Consider the following 25,960-nt stretch of genomic DNA (forward strand, 5'->3'; position numbering starts at 1 on the left):
AAAAAAAAAAAAAAAAAGTTAAAAATGTTTGAATCTATAAAACAAAACCGTAACCAATATTTAAATGTTTATAAAATGGGTTATATTAATTTGGGAGAATGGTGCTCATTGAGACCACTGTACTGAGTACCTCATCTACATTTGACCATTGAGAGAAAGCCCATCCCCCAACTTACAACCCAACAAGAGATCTTGATTATTCACCTTGACTATCCATAATACTAACTTCTGCTATTTAAATGAGTGATGAAATTTGAATGTGAATTTTGAGATTCTTAAAGCAGTAGCAATAGAATGGCCTTGCCCACAACTGGAATATTTAAACCATAGCAGACGAAAAATGAACCATCCACATTTTCCCATTCATCCCTGGTACTTGGATATTAACCTTTGGTGGTTTTCAGACAAATATTTCAAAGTAAAAATTAAGGAATTTTTCCCAACAACAAAATGTTTATTAAACTAAGCAGTTATTAAACCAAATCATAGAAAGAGACAATATTTAACACATACAGTATATCCTTAGGGGGCACACAATCAAAATGGAGAAACGAGACAATGCAACATTATTAACAACCATAAAAAAAAAAAAAAAAAGCAGGAAGGTCGTGGGGGCTAATGCCTATAATCTTAGCACTTTGGGAGAATGAGGTGGGTGGATCACCTGAGGTCAGGAGTTCAAGACCAGATTGGCCAACATGATGAAACCCCGTCTTTACCAAAAAAAAAAAAAAAAAATAGAAAAATTAGCTAGGCTTGGTGGCATACTCCTGTAGTTCCAGCTACTGGGGAGGCTGAGGTGCAAGAATTGCTTGAACTGGGGAGGCAGATATTGCAACGAGCATAGGTTGCACCACTGCACTCCAGCCTGGATGACAGAGTGAGACCCTGTCTCAAAAAAAAAAAAAAAAAAAAAAAGCAGTACATAGGAAAGCCAACTGATGAAAGTGATAGCATGATAGTGCTAAGACAGTTACAGTGAGGAAGGCTTCATGAAAAGGATGGGACTTTTTTATTATTATTATACTTTGAGTTCTGGGGTACATGTGCAGAACATGCAGGTTTGTTACATAGGTATAAACGTGCCATGGTGGTTTGCTGCACCCATCAACTGGTCATCTACATTAGGTATTTCTTCTAATGCCATCCCTCCCCCAGCCCTCCCAACAGGTCCCGGTGTGTGATGCCCCCACCCCTGTGTCCATGTGTTCTCATTGTTCAACTCCCACATATGAGTGAGAACATGCAGTGTTCGGTTTTCTGTTCTTGTGTTAGTTTGCTGAGAATGATAGTTTCCAGCTTCATCCACGTCCCTGAAAAGGACATTAAACTCAAGGGATGGGACTTTTAATTAAACATCGAAAAGTAGATCAGGCAAATGAAGAAAATTCCAGATGTGACAAACGATGCCCAAAATGATCCAAGAAATGCATAAAAAGAATCCAAAGGTGCAGGACTATATTCTCATCACCTTTGAGTTGAAGGACCCAGCTCAGTATCCAGCACATAGTGAACACCCCATACTTGGGACTTGGATTCTAAATGACACATACATATGATAAAACTTGTTCCTAAACCTGCTTGAGGATCTAGGAACAGAAACATCTCATGACTCTTATGAGTAAACAGCTTTTTCACCAACCAAAATATGAACCATACCCAGGAGAAAGTCATATCTCAGAGCTAAGTAAACTAAGTTCAATAGTTTTCAATAACGTAGAAAAGTTACTTTTTCTTGTCTATAAAAAGAATTGAAGAAGCACATAATTCACAATTTTAGAAACCAAAATGCTTTGTTCATGAAGAAATAACTTTTACTCTCAAAGTCTACTAACCTTTCTTCTTTATAGCTGCCAATTCTTGCTCAATTCTAAGGCAGATAGACTGTGTGAGTTCAAAAGATATCCTCTGAAAAGCATCAAAATCTTCCACTGTGAACACATGGGTCTCTGCGGGAGGAGAGGCAATAGCTTCTAATTCTGAGCGAACAGCATCTTTCACACCAACTGCGAAGATTTCAACATCTGAATTCCTTAGTTTTATCGCAGGATCTCTGAAAGCATCTGATGATTTCCCATCCGTGATAAGAATCATGACCTTTGGCACATTGCTTCTTGATCCCTTGCTAGGCACAAATATTTTCTCTCTGACATAAGTCATTGCTTTGCCAGTATTTGTAGATCCTCCTCTGTAAGGGAAGGTGTTTATTGCTTCAATTATATCTTCCACTTTGGTGAATTTTTTCAAAGTGAACTCAGTATGAGGATCCCGGCTGTATTGGACAAGACTAATCTGGACCCTATTTGGTGAAATTTCAAAACTTTTTACAAGAACTTCCAAAAAGGCTCTAACTTTAACAAAGTTTGCAATCCCAATGCTATAGGAGCCATCAACCAAAAACACAATATCAGCTTTTATATCCACACCACGTGAGCATTCTGTAAAGAGAAAAAAAGTACATTAAACTTCAATACATATTCATCATTAAAATATACATATCTAGCTTGCTTAGTAAGCATGCTTCTTAAAAAAAAAAAAAAAAAAAAAAAAACTACTGCAAATATTTCATTCAAAACTAAGTCCTAACAAGTAAGGCATTCTGTCAAACAGACCTTCACATATTCCAAACACATGATGCACACATTAACTCACCCACTTGTACTTTCATTGGCTGAGTCTTCTCCATTATTGAGATGGGTTCACTGGATGTCATTCCCTTCATGGCAGAAACACTGATCTGGTATTCTGTGTCTGCTGAGAGGTCACGAACGCTGAGCGTGGTTGTCTGAGGCCCCACACTCAGAGCGTGCTGTCGGCTTCCTGCTGTCATTGGTGTGAGGATGACTTTGTAGCCAGTCACTGGACTAGCAGATGGATTCCAACTTAGCTTAACGTATTTTGAAGAGACTTCCACGGCAATCAAATTTGAAGGAGGCTCAACAACTAAAAAGTTACAAGCAGACAGTGATTAATAACAGTGAAATGTAACCTTATTAATTTGGTCTTTAGGTTTGGACCTTCAAATCTCCTTATTCAAATTAATCCTGAATACATTGAAAAGAGTTGCCCAATACCCTCCTCAGTCTCCAATTTCACATGTCCCTATCAAACCAAAAGTGGCTCGACACTTGGCTTTTAGTCAAATTGCTGAGAAGTTAATGGAATAAGAAAGTATTTGGAAGAAGTTAATGTTGGGACACCTCAGGCCTAATTCTTCTCTGAAACCAAGATTTCCATTCTGGTTTTAGTATTCACTCATTGTCTTCATTCTCAAGTACCAAAGTAGGCACTTGATAAATATTTGTTAAATCAATGCTTCATTCAATTCTTTATGGAATTTTTCTCTCTTAATGACATCATAAAAGTGGAATCTTTAAAAGATACTTTATAATATGCCAAGAAAGATAAAGCATTTAGTAGTTCTTAAATGACAAGTTCTTATAATTTTAAACAATTTTATTTTCACTAGTTTCAGGGTAAGAAAAAAAGTTCAACTATGTTCACAGTGCCACCAAACAGAGGGGAAACAATGACTTATAACATGCATATTGACACACATATATCAATCCTCTAAAAAATGGTGATCCTTACTCAACATAGAACATAGTCATGCATTTGACTGTTAATATAAAGTATTTTAAGATATTTCAGACGATATCAAAATTCTGGATTTGTCAATGGAATCAACTTCCCAGAAGATATAGTTCTAAGTTTTTACAAATCAACCTGCAAAAAGTGTGTGTAAAAAGGCCCAAATTTACACATCACCTCCTCAAAAAAAAAATCAGATGTAGCACACAAAAATGATGTTTATACTGAACAGGCAAAAGCTGGAAGCATTTCTCTTGAAAACTAGCACAAGATGAGGTTGCCCTCTCTCAACACTCCTGTTCAACATAGGATTGGATGTTCTGGCCAGAGCAATCAAGCAAGAAAAAGAAATAAAAAGCATCCGAATATAAAGAAAGGAAGTCAAACTACCCCTGTTTGCAGATGACATAATCCCTCTAGAAAACTGCATAGTCTCAGCCAAAAAGCTTATTAAGTTGATAAACAACTTTAGCAAAGTCTCAGGATATAAAATCAATGTGCAAAAATTGCTAGCATTCCTATACACAACAACAGTCAAGTTGAGAGCCAAATCAGGAACGAACTCCCATTCACAATGGGAGTTGTGAATAATAGAATAAAATACCTAGGAATACAGCCATCTAGTTAGGTGAAAGATCTCTACAAGAGGAACTACAAACCACTGCTCAAAGAAATCAGAGATGACAATGGAAAACATTCCATGCTCATAAATAGAAAGAATCAATATCATTAAAATGGCCATACTGCCAAAAGCAATCTATAGATTGACCGCTATTCCTAATAAACTACCATTGAGATTCTTCACAGAACTAGAAACAAGTATTTTAAATTTCATATGGAACAAAAAAGAATCCGAATATCTGAGGCAATCCTAAGCAGAAAGAACAAAGCTGGAGGTGTCACGCTATCTGACTTCAAACTATATTACAGGGCTGTGGTAACCAAAACAGCATAGTACTGGTACAAAAACAGACATCTAGACCAATGGTACAGAATAGAGAATCCAGAAGTAAGACTGAACACCTACAACCATCTGATCTTCAACAACCCTGACAAAAACAAGCAATGGGGAAAGGACTCCCTATTCAATAAATTGTGCCCAGATAACTGGCTAGCCATATGCAGAAGATTGAATCTGGACCCCTTCCTTAGACCATATAAAAAAAATTAACTCAAGATGGACTAAAGACTTAAATGTAAGACCCAAAACTGTCAAAATCCTGGAAAACAACTAGGCAATACCATTCAGGACATAGATTTCATGACAAAGATGCCAAAAGCAATTGCAACGAAAACAAAAATTGACAAATGGGATCTAATTAAACTAAAGAGTTTCTACACAGCAAAAGAAACTCAAAAGAAACTACCAACAGAGTAAACAGACAACATACAAAATGGGAGAAAATTTTTGCAAACTATGCATCCAACAAAGGTCTAATATCCAGCATCTATAAGGAACATAAACAAATTTACAAGAAAACAACACACAGCCCCATTAAAAAGTGGGCAAAGGACATAAACAGACACTTTTCAAAAGAAGACATCCATGTGGTCAACAATAATACAAAAAAAAGTTCAACATCACTGATTATTAGAGAAACGCAAATCAAAACCACAATGAGACACCATCTCACACCAGTCAGAATGGCTACTATTAAAAAGTCAAAAAATAACAAATGCTGGTGAGGTACTGGAGAAAAAGGAATGCCTATATACTGTTGGTAGGAGTGTAAATTAGTTCAACCATTGTGGAAGACAGTGCAACAATTCCTCAAAGAACTAAGAACAGAAACACCATTTGACCCAGCAATCCCATTACTGGGTATATACCCAAGGAATATAAATCATCCTATTATAAAGATACATGCACGCGTATATCCACTGCAGCACTATTCACAATATCAAAGACTTGGAATTAACAAAAACCCCATCAATGATAGACTGGATAAGGAAAATGTGGGACATGTATACCATGGAATACTATACAGCTATGAAAAAGAATAAGACCATGTCCTTTGCAGGGACATGGATAGAACTAGAGGCCATTATCCTTAGCAAACTAACACAGGAACAGAAAACCAAATACCACATGTTCTTGCTTATAACTGGGGGCTAAATGATGAGAACACATGGATACATAGAGAGAAACAACACACACATTGGGGCCTATTGGAGGGTTGAAGGTAGAAGGAGGGAAAGTATCAGGAAAAATAACTAATAGGTACTAGGCTTAATACCTGGGTAATGAAATGATCTGTACAACAAACCCCCCTGAAACAAGTTTATCTATGTAACAAACCTGTACATGTACCCCTGAACTTAAAAGTTTAAAAAATGAAAATAATTTTAAATATATATATATATTTAAAAATTATGTTTCCGTAAAAAGTAGTAGGAGGGAAGCCACAGAGATGCCACATGGAAATTTGGCCAAACCTGAGGGATACAGAGGCAGTACAGGCTAGTCTAGCAGAAGAGAAGCCTCAGGTTAGTCCAGCAGAAGAGAAAAGACACTAAAGAGAAATGTGAGCACCTGTGATGCAGCCCCAGCCCCCTCCTACACAGGGAAAGTTCCAACAGTGGCAGCAAAAAAGTTTGGCCTACCCTTGCATACATGCAACTGCACCCCAGGAAGAATTAAACTGTTTAAAAGATTGAGTAGAGAGAAATAATCAGAGAAAAGTAGAGGTGAATGAGATGGATTTTATAATAATACAAAGCAAAAAGGATGGACATTAGACAGTAAAACAAAGGAACAGATTGAGAGCCCATGAAGTAATGAGAGGTTCTGAGACAGAATTAGGACCAATGAACATTTTGACAAAATGTTGAGATTGAAGATTAAAGAGTTTGTATGATTGAAGATGTCGCTATTTAGAATTTATGTTTAATCACTTAATGATTCTCAGGCTGAGAGGAGAACAATGATGGAAAAATATAAAGGCTTAAGGTTGTTATTTTTAATGTTCAAAAGGATGCTTTTGAAATGTCTCTTCTTTCTCCCATGTATTTAGAAGTAATAACTAATAGAAATGAGAGAATTTTCTAATGGAAGGATCACATTGACTGACCTTTGAAATATTCTTAAAAGCTTTCAAAACATTACACAGAGTATAATTATAGAAAACCCTTGTCCTTAGCCAGTTAACAGAAACATTTTTATTATTTTAAGTTGCAAATGTCTTTCCAGCCCATCAACGTTTAAATCAGAGTGCAAGATAATTAAAGCAAGTACCATAATAGCATAATCAGACAGACATTCAACGTACACAAAAGAGTCTTAAACAAAAGAGTAAATCATAACTTGTCACTCCCAAAAAAAATTTTAAGAACTTTGCAATGATACATTTTATTGAATGTTCCACTGGAAGGAAAAACAATGCAAATGGTATCAACAAGTTGAGTTGCTAAAAAACAATGCAAATGGAGTATACATAATTGGAGAATCACTGGAAGAAATATTTAAGTATGTCTACTTCTAAGATAACTATAAAACTATAAATACTCAAACAATGGAAAAGACTAACACCTGAGGAATACTACACAGTCTACTCACCTTCTTCTCCACTAACCAATTCGCCAAGTTGTTCATCAACACCTGAGCACACCTGGGAGATGATCTCATTCTGAATATCCACGATTGCATCAAAGTTGGCCACATTGAAAACATGGTTCAGTGAAGGTGTGGAGGCAATTTGTTTGAGTTCTTTTGCATCTGCAGCTTTAATGCCTTTGAAACAAAAGGATAAGGACATATTGAAATGGGAAATGTGCCAATTGACTTGGAGGAGTTCTTCGTTTTCTCTGTCTTCCACAACTGAAGACATATTCAAATCATTATTAAGTCATAAGCCAGATTGCTTTGCTTCATAACGAATGTGCAACTGCGCAGATGACAAAAACATTTTGTAATTTGACATAGAGTGGCCAGCCAAAGAGGAAAACAAATGGTTAGTTAAACAGAGTGGGCTTTCATCCCAACCATACCATCATATGTCTTTGCCATCTGTAAAGATAATACTTTTTTCTTCCAGAGTCCTGAATAAGCTGGAGCCCTCTGAATTCTTCAAGTATTACATAATATAGGAAACACATAAAAAACACTTAATGATAATACAAGGAGGATCTTTATTAGAATCATTGGTCCAGCATTCTTTGAAAAGTAGAGAGCTGGCAAAGAATGTGAATACCACCTTCCTAAATACATATGCTAAGGGAGTTATATAAGGGAAATAGATAAGCAGAATTTTTACTTAAAGACAATTTAAGTCTTTAATATTACACTATAAAAATGCAGTAAACACTTCTAATAGCATCCTTCCTTAAGGAATCAATATTTAATCTTCCTAAACATTAAGCATACTGCAGGAGTTGTAAAATGGAAATAATTAACTGAACTTAACCTACCCAAGGAGAAAACTTCAACTCCAACATTACGAAGCTCTCTTGCTGGAATTTCCACTTCATCCTGGGATTTTCCATCCGTAATAATAATTGCCACTTTAGGAAAGCCAACTCTTGCCCCAGCAGATTCCGTGAAAGTATTTTTAACTAAATAATCAATGGCATCCCCTAAAGGGAAAAGAAACATGTTCATTTACTCTGTACTACACAATTTTTCCAAAGTCAAAAACTATGCGAATAATGTCAAAAATATTTAATATGTAATAGGCAATGCGTCATTTCTTTCTGAAACAGACATTTCATTTATTTTTAACACTAAAGAAATCTGTAGAACATACCTGTCATTGTGTTGCCACCTTTATATGGAATTTTTTTTATTGCAGCAAGAAGCTCATCCCTTTGGTAGTACTGATTTAAGTTAAATTCAGTCCTGGTATCAGAGCTGTACTGAACAACTCCAACTCTTGTCTTCTCTTCCCCAATATCAAAAGCAGACACAAGAGCAGCAATAAAGTCTAAAATGTACTTGAAATTATTTCTTCCCACACTCCAAGAGCCATCCACAAGGAAAATCAGATCAGTCCAGGCACTGACAGAGCATTCTGTAATACATTTGATATCTTTTTAAATGATGCTTTATTAAATCAGCTCATCAATACATGCTAACATCGCAAGAATGTCAGCTCCTTAAATCATTCTGTTCATTAGAACATATTCACCGATTGTTCTTCACCCACATGCACAAATGAATATACAGTTTTACTAACAACACATAGAAGCATTTTCAATGCCTTTATCAAGATGAATTCATGGAACTAGATGTCTTTAAATTGCTATATAAGACATTATACAAAAAGAGACAAACAGATCTATAACCTGCTCTCCAGGGGCATAAAGTCCAAGTATTCGTGCTATGAACCTATCCATTTTTATAAACTATACCCTCACTCTTCTTTACAAGTCCAAATTTTATAAAACATTTAGGAGTCACACAAAAGAAATACAAGCAAAGGGTTTTTATTCCTTGGTATTTATCAACAAATAAATACAAAATAATTGCTGCACCATTCAAGGAAGTGCAGTTGAGTTGAAGACCTAATTTGTTAATATTCTATTGCACTTTTCAATATAATTATCTAAAGTTTGTATTAGGGTTAGTCTAGAGGGCTAAGGGAGCCTAACAGAAGTAAAAACAAGCATAAAATTATGCAAAATAGCCAAAATATCTAGTCCTAATTATCAATATATTTAAATTCGACAATTAAAACCTACTTTTAGTGAACAAAGAGGGTAAACAATTATTTTTATTCAAAAGTTAAAAATCCATGTGGTATTCTGAAATTATCAGAATACAATGATCAGCTTTTATAACTGAATATGTTATCTTTCCTTCTTTCTATGGTAGAGGTCAAGTTGGTTTTATGAAAATCTGTATTTGTTATGCAATACCAAGTGAATTTTCTGAAGATGACTTTGTCCTTGCAGTCAGTTGGTAGGTAATAAAAGAAGTATTTGGCTAGGAAGAGAAGGAGAGGGTGCTGGAAAATTTTGCAAGCCAAATACAAGTTGTATTCTTAAATAAGTTTTGCACACTATTTAATAGGTCAGTTCAAGCCTATTAAAAAGTCAATACTTGGCATAATACTTCAATTTAAAATCAGTACTAATTGTTAAAAATATTAGCATCTGAAATAATGATAAACAGTGGTCTGGAAGGAATATTTCCAGATAAAGAGACCTTTATGTTTATAATCTTTTTATTGTCATTCTAGGTCATAAATCCAAGTTTTAGAAGGTGACAAAATTAGAAGTCCAAGAAACCCCTTAAGGATCTATCCCCATAAGTCAGACAAAGCAATATAAGACAAAAGGAGGCTAATAACTGCAAGAGCCAGACTAAATAAAATTGCTTTCATCTGATTACAAATGCACCAATTTATAAGAGGTGTGTTATAGAGACTCTGAAAAAGGTTACAACTTTTCAACTAAGGCCATGTAAATAACCTAGAGAGGAGCATAACATACACATAGACTTAGAAAAGTATTTTCATGACAATTGTATTGCTTTGAACACTAGCTGAGGGCATCTCTCTCATGTTCCAGCCTTGTATTTCTCATATATTCCTAAGTACCACCTACTGCTATCAGTTTGTCTTTGAGAAACGAGCTGAGTCCTGAAATATGCTTTGTTTTCACCTATTGCCAAAATCCTGCAGGAAAGGTTGAACACACACAATTTCAAACTCTCCCATTGAAAAGAATATCTAGTAAATAGAATGAAAAACTGGCTAGAATGTCAGAACTTAGGTTATAATGGCTTAGTTATACATTATTCTTATATTGTCTGTGCTCCTTCTAGATAAAGCTTATAGAAATTAATATAGGAATAAGATCAATCTATGTATATAACTGGAACATTTGTTCTATCCTACATTTATTACTTCCATGAATCTAAGCAAAAATAGTACGAGAAACACTCACTTTGTATCTCGGTTTTTCCAGGTTTCTTCTCCACTGGCTTTGTCGAACTACCTGTTTGAACTAAGTTAAAACTTTATTATTACAAAAGGAAATGAACCCAAGCAGACATTCTCTTTAAAATAGAATAAATATATTATGTTAGTTTTTGCTATTGTCTCTTAAAAGTATGGCCCTGCCCAGTTGGTCAGAGAATACTGCCAGATAATCATTCCCTTGCAAGTAAGTTATTTTAGTGATATCTTTGAGATATTTCAAAAAGATATTCACATTGTTGTCCAGCAAAGTTTAACATTTTTAATGGTCTTCATTTATAACATTCCTGCTGTTTCCAGAGACCAGAGTTATAAATCAGGAATGAATTATTCATGTCCACTAATAACTAGGATAACAGAAAAAATAGTTAGTACTGGTATAAATTAACTCTGTATCACAAGAGATTAAATCTGAAGTAGGAAAACCTTTCTGCAAAATAAAAAGGACACAAGTATTTTAATTTATATGTATGCTTACTTGTTAGTTGTCCTATAACTGGTACACTTTCTTCTACTTCATCATATGAAGTTATTGTCACCACATACTCTGTTTCAGGTACAAGTTCTGACAATAAAGTTTCAGTGGTACTAGCTGCAAGGGTAAATTCTTTAGTAGGCCCATCTGGAAATATAAAAAGGAAAAATATGAATGCAAGAAAACATTTTTCACATATAACACAACACAATATACTGTAATTCCCAGAAGTACTCAAAATCTGAAAAATTCAATATATACATTTTTTTCAGGACACTCAAACATTATTTTTTTTACTGCCTTCCAAAACTAAAATTTTGAATTTTAGAAATTTAATAAATGGACTGGTATTTCTTTTGTTACAATCATATTTAATACTTGTTTGAGAATTCAAGACTTTTCTAGTTTAAAGGTATACCAGAATATCAAACTAAAAATCTATCATTGGTTTTGGAGACTAATGGGAGATAACAGTTTTATAAATGCAAAGAAAAAGAATTTAATTTTAAATTATGCATTGGAGAACAGCAGAGAGAGAGAAATAAGAAATGAAAATAAACTCAAGGAAAACAAGCCCCAGAGGTTAAGACCAATCTCTAGTAGGAAATCTGTGTAGAAGCAGTGCATATTCCATTCTCAAATGGCCACATGCTTTAATGGGTAACATTGACCTCTGCATTGACTTAAGCAGGTATCAAATATTTCAAGGTCCAGTATACTAGGTGTTTACTTATATTTTGGCAATTATGTACTCCCTTCTAGATTCTGTTAATTCTCAATTCAATCAGGAAACATGGTGGTTCCTGGGAATGATGTGCCTGATGATATTTTTAATTATACTGTTTTCATCAAAATATAAATAATTAGAAAAGATAACAGGTGCAATAGACCACTGAAAAATGCTCTTGGTTTGCAGGTGGAATATGCAAAACCAACCAAGATCCCCAGAGGACATCAAGACACTCAGACTCTGCCAGGTTGGATAGTCCCAGTGCCAGTTTTGGAATTGCTGGGTGTCAGTTATTCCCAACATCTGGAAACTGGATGGACCTTGTTAGAACTGATTTTCTGCTTTGGAATGAATAAGGTAACTGCAAATATATTTGGGGAGAAAGATTCAAAGAGAAAAAAGTAAATTTTTGACTCCTTTTTAAGTTTTTAAATCATCTTTTTTAAAAAAGCTATATTTCCTGGTAAATCGATATGTAAAATCATTAACATTTTTAAAGGCTAAAAGATAAATAAACACAGTTCTAGTAATAATCTGTATTGACATCTTCCATCTCTACTGTCAGCCAGTCAAGACTTCTTCTTACCATTTAGCCAATGTTAGTAGAAATGGTCATTTTCTCATTCCATTTTAGAACTAAAAATTAATCAATAGAGTTTGGTTCTCCACATTTTGGCAACATTATTAACACTAAAGACAATGCTTGAGAACAAGCAAAACAAGTTTTGTTTTCCAAGGATTCAGCCTAGTGTCTACAGAATCCACCTAGCCAAAGTAAATTCTTATCTGTCATCATGGTTGTTTACCATTATCACAGAATGATGTTTCCTGGATACTGAAATGTGTAGGACACTGGGTAAGGTGTAACAACGTACTTCATCAGCTGATACTTTAAATGCTGAAAAGATTAAGTAATTCAAGAAGAATGCCAAGGAACAAGGATTTGATTTTATAAGATCAAAGATTACTAACAATATTTTGATCAGGTAAAAATAGAGTACAATTTTAATAAGAACAGCCTACCACAGCAAAACATGTTATACTCAATAACATTAAAATATAATAGTGGATACTAGGCTGGAAATCTGAAACCTGAGTTCAGCAAATGTCTGGTGACATGGATCAAATCCCTCAGGCTTCCTAAAGCTCAGCTTCTTCATGATGAAATGGGAGAAGAGGTGGAGATTGAATTATATCATCTTGATGCTTCTGTCCTAAAACTCCAGTCTCAAAACTTACCTGTTGTAGGGTCCACCGTTATTCTGTAACCCACAATTGGATCAACTGGTTTTGCCCATGACATATGAACAGTATTTTCATCTATAATTTTAAAATTCAAGTCTGAAGGTGGGTCAACTGCAAAAGAGAGAGTTTATATTATTAAGGTTTTCAATGTCACAAAATGGTCAATTTAATTAACAAAGAATTGTGTTAAGCAAAGCTTTCTAAAATTGTCTTTGCATAAATTTGTTTCCAACAAATATAAAAGATATGTTGTTGGATAAGAATAAAACTAAAAGCTGACAAAACATCAGAGAGTATACATATTACAGAAGACAGCACGAAACACTTTTGATTCTTGAGTTGCTAGGTCATTCAAGAATGGCCAGCAAAATCAAGCATAATAGAAACATATTTGGATACAAGTACATACAAGTACAATGAAATCACATATAATAACCACATATGCAAACAATTCACATAACAATTAAAGGAATTTTGATACATGCTGAGTGCATTTTGAACAAGCATGCTAAATCACAACCTGCTTACAACCAGAGAAGTTAATTCAAAACATTGACATAATACGTTTTTTCCCATAATATGGACAAGAATCAATGATGATTTTGGTTCATTCTCTGCATTATTTGCCTTGTAATTATTCATTGTTATTTGATAAATCTCAATATGTAGCAGAGATGAAAAATATATTTTAATGAAAATGAGGAATCATGGGAAACAGTTATATCTGACAAGGAAATATACATTTAAATGTATATTCATATTCATAGGCAAGTATTCAAAAATAAGTGATGTTAATAATTTGTAGGTATATAAATAGTGATATTCAAAAGTTTATAAAACTAATATTCTGCCTGTTTACACCAGCTTGCTGAATGTTCCAGGGTGTAAACCAACACTATTATTTCCTTTGCAGCAGGTATACTCCATACTAGAAAGGGCATTTTAGATTAAAATGCCAGTATGGTCCTTTACAAAACAATGGTTAATTATGAAAAGACAACATCAATGTATATTTATGGACATTTATTTACAGAACTTAAAGAAAACAGTGAAGAAGGATCAGTGATCTGAAGACATGACTGCGCATAAAAACTTGGAAAAGTCAATGACAGGAATAACTGAAAAGTACAGAAAGAAATAGTTTACATACAAAACTGTACAGTATCATGCATGTGTCAATGAAATGTTGACTTGTTTTTAGTTTCCCACAATGAACAAAAGCCTCCATGTACAGTAGTCATTACACAAAGACGTTTCCTAAATATTTTATAATGATATTCTCTCTACAATGTTCATGCCTCATCATGCAGCATTGTACTGACTCACTGTCAGTGCATGGTTGATGAATTAAAAAGTATTACTCTTGAAACAGGTCAACGAATTAAGATGACTTTCAGCCACACTCTTCTTAAAATGTTTTAGTCTGAAAGTATTCCTTGTGAGTCAGAATTTTTGCATCTGTTTTGAGAGATTACAATTTCCTTTTAGGTTTTTCCAAAGGTCAATTAAAATACACTAGTAGCCTTGAAACATGAGTCACAGAATTTAACTGGGGTTAAAGATTTATGTAATATTAATAACATGTTTTAATGGAAATAATTAAGCAAACATTTGCTTTAGTGGACTGCTGCCTCCAACTATAGGAAATGGCTTTTTATTTTTATTGGATACACTAGTATTGGAATGAATGTTATATTCTTACTATCCATACACAGGCAGTGAGATTAGACTATTAATCTACATGCATAGTTTAATTACTCAACATTCTTCGGTCTTTAATCATATTTTGAGGTTTAGCTGTACTCATCACTTAGTATAGCATGCATGCAACAGATGTTAATAGGACAACGGGCATTAAGAATATCATTATAAAATATTGTTCCAATAGCAATGGCTCAGGACAAATTTAATGCAAAGGCAGACACAACTGGCCTGAGCATGCTTTTAAAAAAATCAGTACATGGAAAAACAGTACCACCAACCTTGGAAGGAAAATGACCTGAAGCAGCGGACACTAGGTTAAAACTGCTGAAGGGCAGCAGCGGCCCCCCTTGTTGATATCCAAATGACCAGGATTCCAGATAAACTGAAAAATTGACTGTGGGGAAAAGTCTTTAACATTTCAGAGGATCTTGAGGTGTTCATAGAAACTGCGGTATGTGGGAATCAAAGTAGGAAAGAATGGCCAACCCGCATGGGTACAACAGAGAGCCTGCTTCACTTTTCTTCTGGCCAATTTTATTGCATATACAGCTTTTCAGGCTTGCCATTCTATTTGTACATTTGTTTGTTTTGTTTCATGAAAAAATAATAATAAAGCAGATGTGAGTGTATGACCCATGTTAACATAAATCAATGCAAAAAATGTACGTTATTAATTTTGAAATATTTTCTTTTACATAAAAATAATTCATAAACACCATCACATATCACAGAGTCTAAGTGTTCCCTAAGACAATGCTGATAATGCTGATGCTGGAAATTTTCTGGTTTTGTTTGTTTGGTTTTGTTTGTTTGTTTGTTTTGAGACAGGGTTTTGCTCTTGTTGCCCAGGCTGGAGGAGTGCAGTGGTACAACCTTGGCTCACCACACCCTCAGCCTCCCGGGTTCAAGCGATTCTCCTGCCTCAGCCTCCTGAGTAGCTGGGATTACAGGCGAGCTCTACCATGTCTGGCTAATTTTGTATTTTTACTAGAGATGGGGTTTCTCCATGTTGGTCAGGCTGCTCTTGAAGTCTCGACCTCAGGTAATCCGCCCGCCTTAGCCTCCCACAGTGCTGGGATTATAGGCATGAGCCACCATTCCCAGCCCAGAAATTTTCAATTATGTACTAGCTGCATATGGATTATAATTACAAAGAGCCATAGATGCATAGGATGAGAATCCGAACCAAGAGAAACAGAATGAAAATTATAAATAAATAACAATCTTACATATATTCATAAAACCTGAATACTGATAGTGAAGAGACCAAAATTTTAAGTATTTTTACTCTCATAGTTTAATTTCATATTTACAAAATAATGTTTTTTGTTATCAAAATACTATGCTACAAAAGGCTCATTCTGATGAGATTCTTGTTACATAAACTTTTGCTACATAAATCCCGTTACATAAACAGGATTTAGGACATTTTGGGAATGATAATAATAGCTGACACTTACTGACTGTCCTCTGTAACAGGCAGAGAGCTGGTTACTGTGTTGCCGCTTTTTTCCTTGTAAGAACCCAGTGATGGGCCTTATTATCCCTGCTTTACAGATAAATCAGTGAAATTCAGAGAGATAACACAGCCAATAGGCAACAACACTTGGATTCCATGGTCTGACTACAAAAACATACAGTTTTCTACTGTACTAGATTAGATGCAAAGTAGAAGAAATATTTCCATCAAAAATTAACTTTAGAAAACAATATTTATAAGTAGTTGCTTTTAAACCATTTATGCCTGAGGTTGCAATTTTTTGAATTTTTGTAATCAGACCTTGGCAATGACCTTGAGCAGTAGGATATAAATAACTCCCACATGCTTAGCATTCCAATAATGGAACACTAGACATAAATGGGTTTAATATATACATATTTTTAATATATACATATATTTGTAAATATAAACAATATTTATATGGAGCTGATTTATATATATACATGAATAATTATATGTGTATATATTATACATATTATGTATTATTATACATATATACATAAATATGTGGTATTCAGTTATCTCCAATTCAGATATAGATGGAATTTGGTACATTAACTTTATACACTTGTTCAAGCATTTAAAACTAAAGTGTCCATCTTGATATATAACTTTTTGAAACATTTTTAATAGGGCACCCAAAAAGGGGCTATGTCCAAGAAATTACCAGCCACTGCAGAGATGAATGAAGAGAAGGATGGATAGACAGGTAGGAAAATGGATGAGCGGGAGTAGAGGAGTCTAATAAGTATTGGTAAGTATATACAATGTGCTATAGATAAATCAAAGCTAATAATACACTACTAAAATATCTTGATGAACTAGTAAGATCTTTAGTTTGATATCTGTGATAACAACACTGGAAAGGATACTACCTTAATAGTAGAAACCTTGACAAGTGTGCAATATGTGATGAGTTAACCATATTCTATAGGCATTAATTTATGTTTGCCAAGCAAAGTTAGTATAAATTTAATGATCTTTGCCATGATATAGAAATTCATTTCATTTGAGTTTTCAAGGTACCATAAATAATCAGTTGAAAAGATAATGTTTTAGAATAAGCTACAGATTATTTTATACACATTATAAAATGTGTCCTCTCATTAAACTTTCTGGAACAACCAGTTGTTAAGCACAAAGAAAGCACAGTGTGACCAAACCAGCACTAACCTAGGACTAGAAGACTGGGGTCTTGTCTGTTTTTCATATCTAAGTAGGTGCATTAGTTGACCAAGTGATTCAGCCTCTCTGGGCCTCACTTTCTCATTTGGAAAGTGAGAGTAGAATAGATGATCTCTATGTTAGCCTCTAGTTTGAAATTTCTGTTATAACACAAATTAGACATAGGATTATAGAAATATATACAAAGTAGTCTCTTAACCTAGACACAAGACAAAGCTATAGCCACAACTCACAGATGAATTGATAATATTCCGTTGTTTATTATATATTATAAACTATAAATCAGACTAACCAAAATTAACACTCTGTTTTTCACAAAACCTGTGTTCATCTCTAATCCTAGATTAATTAGAAAAGTGTCCAACTCTCAGGGAATACTGGCCATTAACCTTTAAATGCAAAGTGTTAAATTTTCTACAGGATAATTAACACACTGTATGATACATGAACCAAAAATAATTCATACATTCTAGGCCACTCAGATATGGCTGATAAAGTCTATGCAGTGATACAGTTGATAAAGTCTATACAGTGGCTAAAAATTATAAATACTGAAGTGAAAAAAAATCATTTCCACTCTTATTTCTATAGGACAAGATAACATAGTATGAAAAATATAGCTCCTAATACAAATAAGCAGAAGAAAAACAAAACAAAAATATTGCCACTATAAAAAGGAAGAAATGCAAAAAGTGAATGCCAAAACATTTTAATTAATGTTTTCAAAAAGGTATTGGGTTTTTAATATACAAAACATTAAGGTCATAGAAAATGGTGATAAAATAGTATGAATGTAAGAGTGCAAGTGTGAGTCATGAAAGGAAAAGAAACGTAACTGTGGCTACTTTAGGATTCAGATTGAAATGGCATGGTACCAAATAGAGTCCCAAGTTGAAATTTTGAAATGCCCCCAACAGAAATATTTCAAAGAAATTCTGGTCCCAGCCCAGTGTCCCCAGAAAGGCTTTGGCCACAAATTTTGTTAGCCCTTCAAAGGCTCCCAGCACCACTTAGGAGTCAACACCAGGGCTGTGCTGTCCAACACGGGAGCAACCAGACATGTGTGGCTATCAAGCTCTTGAAATGTGGCCAGTACAAAATAAACAGTGCTGCCTGTAATCCCAGACTTTGGGAGGCTGAGGCAGGTGGATCGATTGAGGCCAGAGGTTCAAGACCAGCCTGGCCAACATGGTGAAACCCCATCTCTACTAAAAATACAAAAATTAGCCAAGCATGGTGGCAAACCCCTGTAGTACCAGCTACTCAGGAGGTTAAGGTATGGGAATCACTTGAACCCAGGAGGCAAAGTCTGCAGTGAGCCAAGATCAAGCCACTACACTCCAGCCTGGGCAACAGAGCGAGACTCTGTTTCAGGAAAAATAAAAATAATTTAAAGAATAAACTGCACTGCAAGTATAAAATACACACCCAATTGTCAAAGACATAGTACAAAAAAAGTCAAATATCTCACTAATAATTTTCATATGGGCTCCATGATGAAATAATTTAGGTTAAATAAAATACATTATAAAATTTAATTTATCCTGTTTCTTTTTCCATTTTGAATGTGGCTACCAGAAAAAAAAATGTAGGTTACATATGTGGCTTATATTTGTGGCTCATACCGTATTTCTATTTGACCATGCCAAACTAGAGAATAAGGTCAAAAAATGAATCCTACTAAAATATAATTATTAAATACTAACTTAAGGAGATGGGATACAAGAAAAGACACAATTTAAGAAAGCAAAAAAAGAGCTGTACCATATGGAAATAAATACAAATTTAAAAGATAAAATATAATATGGGAATAATCAGAAATGTAGATAGTAAGCTGTTCTTTTTAACTGCACTTTGCTAACCAGCCAATATCTAATTCCGAATCAATTTTTTCCACTTACATCATTTCCAGCCTAATTATTTTTCTAAGAATTCTCAACTCTTTCTGATTTTCAAATAACTATTTTCTTAATGAGCAATAAATGGGCCACTTCAGTGAATTATCTAAAAATATCTGTAGTAGGGCCTCCAGAAGTTCCTCAAATAAAATTCCTTCCTAACAACGACACAGAAAGGAACATTAAAAGCAACCTCATCTTAATATTACTTCACAGAGTTCACTCTGAAAAGACTCTACATTCATAAAATATTTATCAGCTAAGAAAAGTCAGCACCTTTCTGTCACTTTACTAAACATGCCATACATTTTGGAAATACTCTGCTTCCCCTAATCTATTTTTTTAACCTGTAGTCTCGAAGTAGAAAATCAAACACTATAGAAACCTTGAAAACCTCGGCATAATCATGCAAACAACTTTACTTTCTCACAGCCTCTAAAAAAGCACAACTCAACCCAGAACTTACACAGCTGTCACTTGCAGAAGTGTTTTTTTTTCCTCCCTTAACTTCATCAAGGGTATTTCTTTATTGAAAAAAAAAAAAAGATATCTTTCATGACATTACCCCATTTACCTTGCAGAATAAGAAAACTAATTTTTCAGGTCTCCAATGACAACTGAGGGACCACAGAAGTCGCCATGGGGTTGACATATAGACCTGGCTTGTTTAATGAACACTGAGAAATTAAGACATCAAGCGCATACAACCAACATAATTGGGTGGGACATCTAACAAAAGCCCTCCACTTCCTAGAGGAGGAACCACAGGGCGCCGTTTTGGAAACCCATCTCAGAGCGCCCCACCGCCTCCGCGGGGAGGTCAGACGCACCGGGCTCTCCCAGAGGGAGGCAGAAGGGAGCAAGGGCAGGACACTGGAGGTGGTGCCCAGCAACTCCGGTGCGCGCTCGCTTCCCAGGCTGGAAACCTTGGCCCAGGCTCAACCTGTCTGAGCTGGGCCAGTCCAGGCCACGCGCCTTGGAGCCCTGCGAACCAAACAGGGACAGCCGCGACCCTAGGTCAGGCGAACACCCGGGGTGCCGGATCTCCGCTTGCCAGCCATCATCCCCTAGGGTGCTTGGCTGCTGGCTCATCTGCCCGCACCATCCGCCCCGCCGACTGAGCTCCCCACAAAGCACACAGAGGCGCAGAGCCAGCGCTGTTGGAGTCTTTTATTGTGTTCTGTCACCGAGGTCGCAGCCCCGAGCCAGGTGGTTCGTTACTAGCCAAGCGAGCGAGTGCGCCCGCTCTTCGGGGCTCCTGGGTGCCACCCGGAGGTGTCCTGTTGGTTGAGATGATTAGAGCCGTCGCCCCCTCTCGGGTGGCTGGTCCTCTCATTAGGCAGCAATGCAGGTGGCAGTGTGGACAGCACACCGCAGAGACAAGCTCAAGAAGACCACACAGCACTGTATGGAATGCATTAAGCAGAATACAAAAGAGCTGGACCTGAGAGCTGGGAAATGGACAAACCTCAGGAGAAAGGGGCGTTTCTCTGGAGGAGAGAAACCACCGGAGAGAGCACGAAGCGCAGGGAAAACAGAGCAAGCAATAGAAGCAAGAAAGATGTGTTTTTTCCTTTCTCGAATTTTGCATTGTCACTCGGAGAAGGGGAAGGGAGCCTTTTACCTTCTGCCTCAATGGAAGACAGGAGCAGGGCCGCGCCCAGGGCGGCAAGCACTGGGGGAAGCCTGGTCCGCATCCTCGGCCTCCGAGCTTACAGCGGCATGAAGAGCTCTGCGGGAGGAAGCAGTAACCGCATCAGAACTGGGTCTGGGCAGGCCTTGAACCAGGTTAGAACTGGAGCCTGGACCTAGTCCAGAACCCGACCAGATCTGCCTTAATAACCACAGGGCCTACTCCAGCACATAATGGGCCTATTGTGAAGCAGTGGAAGTCAAGTTCGTCTACAGAAGTTTAATCATGGCCCTAGGAGGAAGTTCAAGTTTAAAAAGGGTCCTGTTCTCCTGGAGACTGGTCCTGCTTAGCATCCCGGGTGAAGGCCTTACCAGCCCCCACATGATTTCATCCTGCCTGGGTAATGGCTAATTCAGAGGTTATTTTATCCTTCACTCAACTAAATATCTCTTCCAGCTGGGGATTTTATTTGGCTGCTTTTTCCTAGCTGCTGAACTTTTTAGGTAACTGTATTTTAGTGGTCTCAGGGTAATTTGGAAAAGTATAATAAACCTTTTTAATTCTCTTTTTTCTTCATGTTGTTCTGCTTTCAAATATGCAGCTCTTTAAGATCTGAAATGGATTATACAGAAAAATGTAAGGCCCAGCTGAAACCTGACCCTCCTGCTAACTGTGTTGTTTTCACATCTGATAAATCCTTTACCTGAGATGAGGGAAAAACAACTCCAAAATACATAATAACAAAAAAGGCAGCAAAATGGAAGAAGCAAGACACTTTTGTCTGTTTTTCCAAGGTGTTTTTAAATAGAAATTATCAATAATAATCTTTGTATTTAACTGTTTGTTTAAGCTGGAAGATTATAAGTATATATGCCCCAGAGGAGAATATGTTCTGTTCTGATTCTTTCTAATTTTGTAATTACATTATTAATTCCTTAAAGACAAAGAATCTTATTCATCTTTGTGGTTTCCCAGGACACAGTAGGTACTTAACCCATGTCTACAGAATGGAATCTCCTAAAATAGTCTAAGGTTCAACCCAAAGACAAAAGCTACTAGCAAGGAACTGAACTGGGAAGCTGCCAGTGGCAAAACATAAAAAGAGTTGAGTCTGAGGTACATAAATTATTGTAAACCAACAGCCTAGGCCTCAGGAAAAATGGAGGGGGATAGGAGACTGTCCTGCAGTGGGAATACAAAAATGAGCCAAAGGTCGAGGCCTCTTTGAGAAAAGAAACTGACAATCTCCAACGATGACTTTCCAAATTATTGGCACAAAGCATGAGGGCAGCTTTCCTCAGCCTGTGTGTAAATTGCATTTTAAATGTCTGATGAGCAGGCGTGCCAAACTGCCTAGAGCTCCTTTTTATGAAGCCAAGATTAAAATTTTGGCACTGCCCTAGGTATCTAAGGGGTCTAGCAATTTCTTTCTTCCTAATTAACAACTGTTTGACATTGCTAACCCTCTTCGACATCAGTGAAAAGCAAGAGGTGAGACTGGGCCATTGTTCCAATCTCCTGGCCTTAACTTTGGTATAATAATTTCCAACTCAGTTGGCAGTCGTGATTGCGAAAAGTTAAAGGCGAACAATCGACCCACCGAAAAGCTGTGAGCAGATTTTTTTTTTTAACAGCTGAACTCAACAAAAATCTGAGTAGAAACACTTTTGCTGGGTCTCGATCGCCTCCTGTCGGTTTCCCGACTTAGCGGCAAGAATGAATCATCTCGCGCCGGGATACCGAAACGCAGTTAGAGCTCAGCCAGCCAGCCAAGCATCTCGTCCATATGTTTTAAAAAAGAAAATGTTTTCTCTCCTTTTTAGCCAAAACATTCATTTCAATGCTTAGCAACAATTCATTGAGCATTCTCAGACATAAATATCTGAAAGCGGCCGCCCCTACGTGGCAGCGAGGATTCCCTCACTTCACCGTCATGAATAAAAATGAGTCCATTGGGGTGGGAGTTGGGGCTAAGTGGACTCGCCCCTTCTGCCAACTCGTCCCCTCCCAATTCCCCGCTGGAAGAACCCAATTTCTTAACTCCCGCGTCAAGTTAAAAAGAAAATCTCTCCCACACACACACACACACCGCGTGCGCGTCGCCTACCTCCTCTCCCACCCACCACCACCACCTTGGCATTAGCCAAAGGAGAGCTTAGCGTTTATTTCCTTTCCTGTCCCATCCTTCCCCAGCATTCATTAGAAGACTACCGAGTCCGGGTCGAGAGTCTCCCTGGCTCAGAATCCCAGGGAACCCTGAACTGGTCACTGGAGGGCTCCCGAGGACGCCCTCTTGGAGGTACCTGTTCCGCTCGGTGAACCAGTCGGGCGCCCCACGCTCTCTGATCCCCACAAGTTTAATATTTGAGTGGGAAAACGCAGCAGAGATCTCACAGACCCGGAATAGGGCCTCCACCAATGCACCGGGAGGGAGTCGGAGAGGGGCTTTCTCCTGGAGCTGGGGAAAGTCCGCCAAGAATGAGTACCCTAGGGCGGGCCTAACCCTCCATCTCGGATGCGCTGAAAGGTAGGGGAGGAAAGGAGCCAGAACACTCCACTTGGAATCTGTCTCGAGATGCCACACACACCCGTGCAGCCTCGACGAGCTGCAGAGCACTCAGCGGGCCCTCCAAAGAATTCCGCACCGTGCGTCATCAAAATACCTTCCCAGCACCCCCGCCGCAAGCCTGCCCTCCCCGACAAAGCCACAGCCGCAAGATAACCAGGGCCCTGCCGCCCCAGAACCCGGTGCGCCCTCCATTGAAATCGACAGCATCCACAGATGAAACTCCTCTAGAAACGGAAACACTGAACGGGATGCTTTGCGCGCACAAAACCGTGCTCAGCTCTTAAGAAAAGCAACATTCCCCTCTCCCTCAAAAACCCCCCCAAAATCACAAAATCTCAGTATACAAGGCGAAGCTCAAGCCCATGTACACTATTACAAGTCCAAACTGTCCTCTCCCAGGATTCTTCACCGCTCCAGGCAAGGTGTAAGCTAGACGCCGTTTTCCGAGTTGTCTGTAGGAATGATGGGGTAGGGGAAAGGGGACAGAAACCAGGCTGACCTGAGACGGCGGCGACAGGGTGAGGTAGAGGCGGCGACGGCGGCTTCCTGGCGTCGGAGAAGCTGGTGCTCGGTGTGGCCCCCACACGCCCCGGCGATAGGCGCTGCGCTCCAGGAGCACCTAGCGGCCGCCGAGGCGTGGACAGCGGCGGGGAAGTCCAGTAGGAGGAGAATCTCAAGAGGAGAGGCGGGCGCTGCAGGACGAGTGGAGACCGCCTGAGCCTGCAGCTGCCGGCGCGCGGACGCGTCTGGGGCGGTTCGCCTTCGCCAAGTGGGAAGAGACTCTGCGCCGCGGGCTACTTAATAGAGGGCTGTTCCCAGCTCTCAGTTTACTCGGTTACGAAACGCCTGAGAAGGTGGACGGCTGCCACGGGGTGATGTATGCTCCTCCGGCGGTGAAGGAGGTCTACTTTTGGGAACGTGTGCATACTTTGAGCATTCCTTCGGCGTGAGGTGGCGATCGCCGTAGTAGCAGTACCCCGCCGGGGGGCGGGGAGAAGGGAGGGAGCAGAGAGGGGGACAGCCGCAACCGGGTTCCCTGCCAAGGGAAGCCGCGTACTCCGCCACTTGGGGCGGACTGGGAAGCTCGGGTTTCCCTATCCCTGCGATTTCTTTAATGAATTTTTCTAAATTAAGAACAATGGGAAGGGGAGCGACTCCCATTTTCAGAAATGCAAGGATGCGTAACCCATTCACCCCCGCTCCTGCCGATCTCCATCCTTCATCATCACTACCTCCACCTTCCTCCCCCTCTGTCCTGGGTGCACTTAAAACCGATTTACAGGATTTCCATTAACTAACTGTCTGTACACGCGGCGCGCCTTCTGTCTTTTTCAATCTCCAAGCGCGATTGGAAACCCGGACAGCCGCCCGCGCGGGGCTCAGTGATGGGATGGCTTTCCCAGTCCTCTTTCACTCGCCTGGTGCTTCAGGACGGAACTGGGAGGCTTACGTTGAGCCAAAAGAGAGGGAGAGGAAAGCTATGAAACCCAGGGGTCCTCAGAATAGGAAGCCGCTCAGTAACAAGTTCCATCCACTGCAGAAACTTCTCACCCGGACCAGAGCGAAACCTGGCCCCGAGCGGAGGCTTCGGACTGAAAGCTCTGCCCTTAAAACCTCGCGGGGTCAAAGGGGCGAAGAGGAGTAAGTTTGAAACCCCAAAGCACCCCTCCACACACAATACTGGAGAAGCCAAATAGGCGGCTGATATTCTGCCAACACCGTCGCCTCTTCTTAACAGCCTCCTCCATCCTGGCATCCTACCCCTTGTTCCTGGGCAGGAGTCTGGTACTAGGGTTGCCAGTTTGTACAAGGCGCACGGGAGGAAGCTTCAAGCACTCACACCAAGAAATCAGAAAAATGCTACGGAGAGATTCCGATTATAACGTCTGACCTCAGTACAGGCCCTGCACCGTTTTGGCCTCTTGAAGCCCAAGGGTTACTCCCGTGGCTGGTGGGGAGAGGGGGCTGGGGGAGCTTTGAACAACAAAGGAACGGGGTGGGGCGCAAGGGAACAGAGGAGCTGCTTCTCTGGAACTGACCGCCCGCCATAGTAGAATCCGAGGGCATGGCCCCAATGTAAACCTCTCTTCCCTTTTGGCTCTGACGTCTGCAAATTTGGCCTTCCCACTCCACTGGGTGCAATAGCCTCCAAACTTGCCTTTCGAATGATAAGAACTTGTAGGGAGCTCCCCTTTCTGCACATCTCCCCACACACAGGCTGCCCTCCGCAGGAGCCGGCGAAAGCAACAGAGAAGACAAGAGGGAGACAATGAAGACAAATAGGAATCGCCGCCTCTGCACATTCCCCAAGCACACAGCCCACTCGAAGTCCAGCTGGGCAGCTCGCACAAAGAGCCTACACAGTGCACAAGCTTTTCCCCCTTCAAAGCCTCACAACCAGGATGTCTGACAAACCCCTAGTGCGTGAGCGCGTCCCAGGGAGGGAACACCCGACTTTCTCAACGCTGCGCCCAGTCAGGCTTGCAGCCACATTGCCCTGGTATCACTGAGC

General features: G+C 38.7%; 1 protein-coding gene across 4 annotated transcripts in view; it reads right to left on the reverse strand.

The window, feature by feature from the left end:
- Nucleotides 1-24,288, reverse strand: part of COL12A1 (collagen type XII alpha 1 chain) — a 123,191-nt gene extending 98,903 nt beyond the window's left edge. For 2 of the 4 annotated variants that reach the window (XM_025382190.1, XM_025382191.1), the window contains exons 1-10: nt 23,948-24,288; nt 20,871-20,978; nt 12,953-13,069; nt 10,987-11,130; nt 10,477-10,536; nt 8,334-8,597; nt 7,999-8,163; nt 7,148-7,321; nt 2,653-2,943; nt 1,836-2,438 (exon numbers count right to left, since the gene is read on the reverse strand). In XM_025382190.1, coding sequence (XP_025237975.1) covers nt 1,836-2,438; nt 2,653-2,943; nt 7,148-7,321; nt 7,999-8,163; nt 8,334-8,597; nt 10,477-10,536; nt 10,987-11,130; nt 12,953-13,069; nt 20,871-20,943 — 1,891 coding nt within the window. In that variant the 5' untranslated portion in view covers nt 20,944-20,978; nt 23,948-24,288. The remainder of the gene's footprint in view (nt 1-1,835; nt 2,439-2,652; nt 2,944-7,147; nt 7,322-7,998; nt 8,164-8,333; nt 8,598-10,476; nt 10,537-10,986; nt 11,131-12,952; nt 13,070-20,870; nt 20,979-23,947) is intronic. The other 2 variants (XM_025382194.1, XM_025382193.1) reach the window with 2 other exon arrangements.
- Between the last annotated feature and the right edge of the window lie 1,672 nt (nt 24,289-25,960).

The sequence above is a fragment of the Theropithecus gelada genome, chromosome 4 (genome assembly GCF_003255815.1).
Source record: "Theropithecus gelada isolate Dixy chromosome 4, Tgel_1.0, whole genome shotgun sequence".
NCBI classification, from domain to species: Eukaryota; Metazoa; Chordata; class Mammalia; order Primates; family Cercopithecidae; genus Theropithecus; species Theropithecus gelada.